This window comes from Paramacrobiotus metropolitanus, unplaced genomic scaffold, assembly GCF_019649055.1.
Source record: "Paramacrobiotus metropolitanus isolate TYO unplaced genomic scaffold, Prichtersi_v1.0 Parri_scaffold0000240, whole genome shotgun sequence".
Classification (NCBI taxonomy): Eukaryota; Metazoa; Tardigrada; class Eutardigrada; order Parachela; family Macrobiotidae; genus Paramacrobiotus; species Paramacrobiotus metropolitanus.
In genome coordinates, this window is record NW_026570460.1 from 15,425 (window position 1) to 23,726 (window position 8,302).

General features: G+C 42.8%; 1 protein-coding gene across 3 annotated transcripts; it reads left to right on the forward strand.

The window, feature by feature from the left end:
* The first annotated feature begins 2,960 nt into the window (after window positions 1-2,960).
* LOC129601485 (uncharacterized) lies at window positions 2,961-7,262 on the forward strand. Of its 3 annotated transcripts, XM_055500311.1 has the most exons (4): window positions 2,961-3,590; window positions 3,672-3,850; window positions 3,924-4,634; window positions 6,310-7,262. In XM_055500311.1, the coding sequence occupies exons 3-4, from the start codon at window positions 4,322-4,324 to the stop codon at window positions 7,233-7,235; spliced, it is 1,239 nt and encodes a 412-aa protein (XP_055356286.1). In that variant the 5' UTR covers window positions 2,961-3,590; window positions 3,672-3,850; window positions 3,924-4,321; the 3' UTR covers window positions 7,236-7,262. The 3 variants fall into 3 exon arrangements, with proteins under 3 accessions (XP_055356286.1, XP_055356285.1, XP_055356287.1); XM_055500310.1 differs by having other exon boundaries at window positions 3,672-4,634; XM_055500312.1 differs by having other exon boundaries at window positions 3,691-4,634.
* Window positions 7,263-8,302: the final 1,040 nt, after the last annotated feature.

The window sequence follows — 8,302 nt, forward strand, 5'->3', positions numbered from 1 at the left end:
AAAATTATAATAACTGCAAAGGTTGAATCTCGAATCAGGAGGTAATTGTCTTGGAATAAAGACGTAGCGATTTATGAATCTATAATGTAGGACTGCACAACAGTCAGTAAGCGGTTAGAAAAAAACGTACTAATAAAATCAACAAGCACTGTACATCCGGAACACAAACTAGGTATTCAGTGCGCATGTAAATGGGGTTCGAACAGAGAAGCGCTTACCCGCGCCATATGCGGTTGAACGAGGCATGTACATTGTATATGTAAACGTTGTATGGACCCACCACGGCGCTAGCGTGCCGCATCGGCTGCTTCCGCCCAATCCGCGGTCTGTTCCAGGAAGGCGCGCACCGCGGCCCCGCGCTGCTGATAGCGCGCGCAGACGTGCAGCACTTCCGCCCGGAAGCGCTCCGCCCGCTGCTGATCCTCCGCGTCCAGCCGCGCCCACGTCTCGCTGCACTGGCGGACCAGGCGAATTTGACTGGGCGATGCGCTTAAAGACTCCAGCTCCGGCGAATCGGATACCTTCTCATCGTCACCGTCGATGAAATGCTTCACGTACGGGTAGAGGAACCAGCCCAGCAGGGCACCGCCCACTACGCCGATAATCGTCGGCAGGTTGCAGACAATCCACAATCCACACGGGTTCTGGTTCTCGGCCAGGGAGCACAGAAATCCCAACGAACCGTTGCTGGCGGATGAAGCCATCATGGCGTATTGCGGATTTATGGAGAACACTAAACAGCAGACGAGCGAAGCGACCCAGCGTTTTACAGATGAGATTTGAAACGTTTGTAATCAAAAATTGTACTAGCAACTAAATGATGGAAACCGGCATTGGTTGCGTATTTTTATACGGCGTCAACCGCCTCCGGATACGGACAAGCGTGTACTTCACTAACTCTGTTGTTCATTTCACAGTAGCACCGATAGAAACACTAATCAATCAGCTATATCGGTATTACTTCGTTAGAATTCTTAAAAGGCTACCAGCTGTGTTGATGGATTCATGCCAAAGTAAATCCAGTACAGCGTAACGTATACTCGTAATTTTCAGTGTATTCGTGCCGCAACTCGTGTCTGCACGAGCACAGCATTGTCCGTAATACTCGTAACTGTGTTGGTTAATAACCTGTTTCACAAGTGATGAGTAGCGTCAGGTAATGTGAATGCGGTTGCGAACAGCGCTGTTTTCTCCGCATAAACGAGCGGTAAGAGTTGCCGGCAAGTATAAGCACATAATTAAGTACTTATAAAGTACATACATAGTCGCTCATTAATCTTGAGCACTTCGATAGTCCGGCTTATGGGAAACACTTTCGCGACAGGAGTTATAACGGAACTTACGGAAGTGACCAGTACATGGTATTAATTTCTTTCACATCCACGGAAACTCTCGATGTCGCGCATTCCCAAACACTTGTTGCACTGCTTTATGACATGGTGTAGCCAGAATTAAACCATAACCATCCGAGCACTTTCGCTGTACATTTCGCACAACTAATAACCCGCGCAATCGAATTTTTTGAAGGTACCTAATTGGTACTGCTTAGCATGTGACCTTTAGGTAAAAGTTGCGACAATTACTAATACATATTCATGCATTTTACGCGTAAAGATAATTTAAATGCAAAGTATGAAATACGTAAAAAAATACATAAACTTCATTAAGGTACAAGAACTTTGAATGCAAGCTTTCGTACTATTTTTTGGGTTTCGTTGCAAAAACCCTTTTGTACCCTCGTGAAATCTAAACCCGTCGGTGATAAATGCGAATACAAAAGTGATCGGTTATTGAGAAACTTTTAAGTACCAAAATCTCATTATTGGAATTTGGACCGATCTTCTTCAAATTCTGCATGTAAAGGCTTATAAATATAAAACTTTTTATATGGAGACGTCCTACTTTGTAGTATTTTTTCATAATAATTTCCAAACTTTGTTATGCATTAGTATTGCCGGAGATTTTCGGATGAGTTATGAATGTACATTTGGCATCCAGACGTTTCTGCCTGACCGTAAATTCGTATCCGAACGGTTTTTGCCTGAGTGTAAAATTTGTTGCGGTGCTCCGTCGTCTCGGCTGTCCCGCATATACAGTAATTTATTTCCCCGAATAACAACAAGCATCTCGCAAAATGGTAAAAAGAAAAAAAACAATTACAAATATATTCGTAGACCTCTACTGTATTATTTAAACGCAATGTACCGGGTGGCTTAACAGAATGGGAGTTTCACAAAAGTGACCGTAGCCCGTGAACGGAGAATTGCTCACAAATACATTATGGCTCGTTTGACAGATAAAATTGCCTAGTATTTGTTTTTGGTAACTACAATTTGATTTCCTAGTTGCGGGAGGAGCTTTATCATGTTAAGCCACCAGTACCCAAAAATTTATCATGATTAGTATTTCAGCCTTATTTCAGACTACAAACACTTTCATGTCCGAAAAAAAATCGCCATTGACGGCGATGATATTCGGGGCCGTCGGGCGTGATGGCTGAAGTCGGCAAATTGTTTTGCTCTGGATTTAAGCTCATTCAAACAACATACAAGGAAGACTGTTTGCTGACGCTGCTGGAAGACTTCCAGAACGCAGTGGGAAAACAAAACGCAGTCAAGACAACGTTCCGTGCAACCGCGTGATGTCAGTGCAGTCATTTTTACCGGCTGATGCACCCCAGTTTTTGTCTAACGGCTCCGTCCCGCCCGGCATCAATGTGTGCGATTGAATTCGAATTAATGGCAATGAGCTCTTCTACTGCCGCTTCAAAGTCTGATAAAGTTATGGTTGCGTACGATAGCAAAGGGAGCAGAGCAAAGGCTATTAGGTACTTGCCATTGTATGGGATAGCAGTGAAGACAATAAGTGCTGATAAGGGTTATCGTAATCGCAGAGAACTTGCAGGTCGGTTTTAGTGCAGGTGAAGTTTTGTTTCTACTTTCCAGTATCCAGTATTGTCATTCACAGATTGACATGCTAATTTATCGTGCAGTTTCACGACGCAAAAAAGGGGGTTGAATGTTGGATGACTGGTAATACGTGATACAAGCTTTCAGAACATCGATCCGCAAATTCGGTTAAAGAACCATGCCGTGCTTCAATCAGTGCTGGCAGGGTTTCCGTTGGTATTTCGCGCAATTCTGGCAATGGCTTGCTCATTGTTTATTAGGTTATCCCGATTTATTCTATACACAAAACGCATTCGGACGATGGTGGCGCTTGATATCTTTCGGAGTGTTCACCGTTACTCTGCAAATCGTTGATGTTGCTACCGATATTAATTTAATAACTGATCTTTGGTTGTGGAGACGGTGTAGACCGAGTTTGCCGTGGATGATTATTATCACGGCGGTGCCGCTTCTACCGATTATTGTGTCGGTCGTTAAATGGTTTGCCTTTCAATACTGTACTATTGCACCTGAGGTATCTTTAAACTGGCGTCTGGCAAGACAAGAGTTGATTCCTTGCCCTGAGGAATCGCTCCTCGTCAGAGAAGGGGATCTAACCAATTTAGAGGATACGCATTCTTATGCCAAAAATGGCATTTTGGGCTGCATTTTGGACATGTATCTTGTTGATTTTTTCCGATGGTAAGAGAGCTACAAGATTAGAACACAAACTTCTAAGTCAAATGCTTCGCAGCGTAGTCTTCTTGGACTTTCTTTTCTTAGTGCAAGAAGCTTTGTGCAGGCGTGGAAAACCCCTTCCAATGAATTCATTGAGAACTATAGTCCCAACAACGACGTTGAATTTCAGGATATGAGGCTGCAGAAATCCCACCTCACAGAGATTACATATGAATCAGCATTCCAGTTATTTATTGTATTTGTATGGGGAATGTTTGAGGACGGTGAGTCCTGGGCAGCAGTCTTATCATTTATGGCATCTATACTATCTGTTGATAAATTCTTCCCATGTTACAGTATGTTGCCCAGAAAGTGCGCTTTCCATGTTAAATTATTTATGGAAAAAGATTACGTAACATTCGAGGAAGCCGAAGAATTATTTATTAACAAACTGAACGTCTTCGGAGCAACGCCTCTGAACATATCCTTTATTATATTGATCATTGCTGACCTTATGCATTTAACAAGGCTCAACTGGATAGCATCACTTGCCATGGTTTTATTCGACATTCTAGTGATTTTTATTTTTTTAGTTTTCTCTTACCGGCGCTTACGCAAATATTCCTCGTCTAACTTATCTCATTTGAACGGTAAATTTAGTGACAGTCTTATTGCCTGTTGTTCGGAGTTCTTTCTAACGGTGCTCCATTTTTTTGCCGGCACCATTTGTGGGGATTCTGAGCCGACGTGGGACAATGCTTATATTGATCATAACACTCATTAATTGTGTCATAGCCCTTTTTGTTGAATTTTTCGACTGGACTATACCCGTGTATTGTGTAGCGTTATCATCAGAAACCATGGAACGGAAGCTAATTCTGCCTTTTTTGCCGAAATGGTTTTTATTTTTTGGTGTTTTTATTGCCGCATCTATTTTAATGGTAGCAGCATTAGATTGGGTGTTCTGGGTATCGCTTTTTCACTATTACGCCATCCATCATTTACCTGGCACTGCAGGCACTAATCCCTGGAAATCGTCGCATCGAAAAAAGTGTTCAAAATGCTTAGGTAAGAACTAACTGACCAGAATGAAGCAAAAGTTTCAAAAGTTTAGCGTTGTTGGTATATTTGCCTTAGAGAACTTGACAGAACGTCGTCAAAGAACCAGTGCTATCATTAAAACTTTAATTTCTTTCCCAACACCCGTGTAATCCACTAAAATCCCAGAAGCTCTTCTCCCGGAGCAATCTTGTTCCCTGCAGATGGGAGATGTATGGTAGAAAATGTGTGTGACACCGCGGTATTACGCCTATGACAACTAGGGGCCGAACATTCGCCGCCGGGTAATCTCGCCAAGCGACGTATCGCGGGGCATTTAGTCGGCAGTGTATCCCTCGCGAGACAATTCATCGGGAGGCCGTTTGGATGTCGAGACATTCAGCCACGAGGCCGTCTCGACTGAGAGACCTTTGTTTCATGGGACAAATTTTTATTAGGATTATTAGTATTGCCGCCGTTTACAGATCGACAGTTTGCTGACCGCCATCTTGCTGACCGACGACTAGCTGACAACCTTTGCTGATCTATAAAACGTTTATGCGACAATTTGTTGAAGCGACACCATGACGATCAACAGCTTGCTGAACGACGTTTTGCTGATAGGAAATTTTGCTGAACACCGACACTTTGCTGACGAACTTTTGATGTCCAACAAAATATCTTCCCGAAACCCTGTACGAACCCAGGAAACCTACGAAGTCCTAAGAAAACATCAGAAACCTAGAAAAACCAAATAAAACCTAGAAACCTTAAAAACCTAAGAAAACGCGGCCAAGGTTACAAAACTGCGAAGCAAAACGAATACGAAGACGTAGTAAAACAAGAACAAACCTAAAAGCCTAAGAAAAGTACTCAGGAAACTAAGAAACCCACAACCTGATCGATAAGCAAGCTGCCGATCAACAAAAGAGTTTCCGCAAACCGTCGAGCAGCGGAACGGGAGAAAAGGGAATTGTCGGTCAACAATCTGTCGGTCAGCAGGTTGTGTTAATCAGCAACATGTCGGTCAGCAAATTGTCGGGCAGCAAACGGTGGTCAATAAACTGACGTGCTACCATTACTGTAGCCGCTAGATGAAATGGCACCACAGAGTCTCGTGTACGGAAAACAGCGCACACGCTGCTCGACGCACTGCGTAACGTGTGCGCTGTTCGACAGGGGACGGGCGGCGGTCGCATCTACCTAAAAGTGGTGCCATTTTAACTAGCGGCTACAGTAAAACAGTCAAAAGAAGCGAACCGCATGGCCGCTCGGATGGCTATACCGATCAGTTCGGCCGTTTTCGATTCGGCCGCAGTTCGTTTCGGCAGAATCTTATTTGGGTCTAATTTAGGCAAGGAAACCCTACTTTCGATGTAACTACGTTGCGATGGTCCCATAATCTTTCAAAAATACTAAGAGCAATCTAATAATAATTGAAAAATAACCTAAGAACGACCTAGAAATAACGAGCAACCGAAGAAGTAAAAGTTTTAAAAGTTTTAAAAGTTTTTTTAAAAGTTTTAAGACTTGGCCCACTTTGTACCTACAGTGACCGAAGATAACCTTTAGACCTATAGAAGAACAAAATTAAACTAAGGAAGCTAAGAAAACCTAAGCAGAGAGTGCCGTGCTTGTCATCTCATCAATATACGTATGTAACATGTGCCCGATTTAACCTTCACGAGTTTTTCGGTTATTGCAGCTTTCAGGGAACGATATTGTAATTACCGGCCATGCTGGTTATGCGAATGGACGTGGTGTGACATGCACGAACAGTTATGCAAGGATAGACTAACGGGGAAATGTTCCAGCGGAGATCAGATTTCCACACAAACAGAGGAGCGGAAGTTCATTCACAAGGTCTTAAACATTCCGTTTTTGGAAGAAAAACAAGACAACGAGAAATCGCAACAAGTGCTTCGGTTATTAGCAGCCATATACCTTAAGGACGCAAATGGTGATTTCCTCTTGTGTAGTTCTCACTTGGGTGACTTGAAAAAAATTACCGCAGAAGAAGCTGAAGAACCAATTGGTTGTGGCGATATCGTGCTGGCCGGTGTCGGAATACGGATCGTAACGTCTGACGGGAAACGAGAAATTGAGCTATTTTCATCAGGACTCCCTTTCAGAATTAATGCGGACAATCTGGATGTTTCTATGCACACATTCCTTAGAGAACTGTATTCAGAGAAGTTTCTGAACGCAAAACTTGTTTATCAGTTGTTCTACAAGTCCAAGTTTTATGATCTCGGCGTCAGGGATGGGAGTGACCAGGATGATTACTGGCGGCAAGTCAAAACCATCAAAAAAGAACATTCTTCTTGTGGAGAACGGTGCGCTCTGAGAAACGCTTCCCTGAATAAAAACGGAATCAGAAGCGTTCCGCTGAAACCAAACAGAGATGGCAACCCGCATATTATGATTAAGCTGGACCAATCAGCCGCAAGCGAAAGCATCGTAATGGACGCCGAGGAGATCAAATTTTTCGTTGATGTCACGTTGTTATCATCAAACACGGACAATCTACTCAACGTTGCTCGGGAATGCCCGTCACTCTCCGAGACCAGAACAGATCCTGAAACGCTGGAGCATGTTAGCGATTTATCAGATCTGTCCTTCTTTTACTAGGGCAATGCACTCGCTTTTTGTCGGGTACTGCTGGACCGAAACATAGATAACTTACGTATATGAAATTAAACTTACCTTATTGCTGATGACAGAAATTTTAACTAGGTACGCATTTAAGTTGCTTTAAAGCAGACGTAAATTTGTAAAATGATGACAAGCAACAGGAAATGCGGCAAGTACATACAATCGACAAGGTACGAGTAGTGGACGAATGAACCGTCGCAATATTTACGTCGGCAAATTTTTCAAACTTTTCGGTCGACTAGCACCTGACCAGCTCTGTGGAGCTTTGTATTCCCTCACACCAGACGCTGGGAATTGAAGCCCAGCCGTGTATTCCCGATGCTAGTACATCTGATCTTGGAATAAAGGCGACTATTACTATGGACGCTGTAAAAGTGTAAATGTGGTTCCACCGATAACCGCTATTCATGCATAAAGCTATCGGTATAACGGCGTCCACTGTACGGCAGTCATCATGCCTATTACACCAGAAACAAGAGATCACATTTTGGTCATTATGCCTCAGCAGAGCGTTTTTGCGGTTTGCGGTATTCAGACAACATTATAAGGCTTCATTCTGTATTTTTTTCTTCTAATTAACTCGGTCTTAAGGGATTTGGCCCGGTACATAGTACCAAATTCGGGTACATACACGGGACCTTCCGCTGTCGCGCACTCCTAAACACTTTTTTGCATTGCTTTATGACATTTTGTAGCCAAAGGATTTGTATACGTAGGCCGTGACGGTAAGCGTGAAATCCGTTTGCACGCGCAACATCCGGTTCGGGAGTTATTAGTGAAATAAAATTCCAAAGGTTTAAACGCGCGGAGGTGTACCAAAAGTCTCATTAAGAAACGATGCTCTTCAAATTTTGCACGAAAATGCACATCACTATGAAGATCGTTTTGGTACCAACCAGCTTCTACCATTTTTTTCAAATTTTAAAATGAATGATTTTAATTTTAAAATGAATAATAACTTTGAAATTATTTCAAAAATTTTAAAAATTAATTTAAAATTTGAAAAAAATTGTAGAAAGCTGGTTCGGTAAATTATCGGTGTA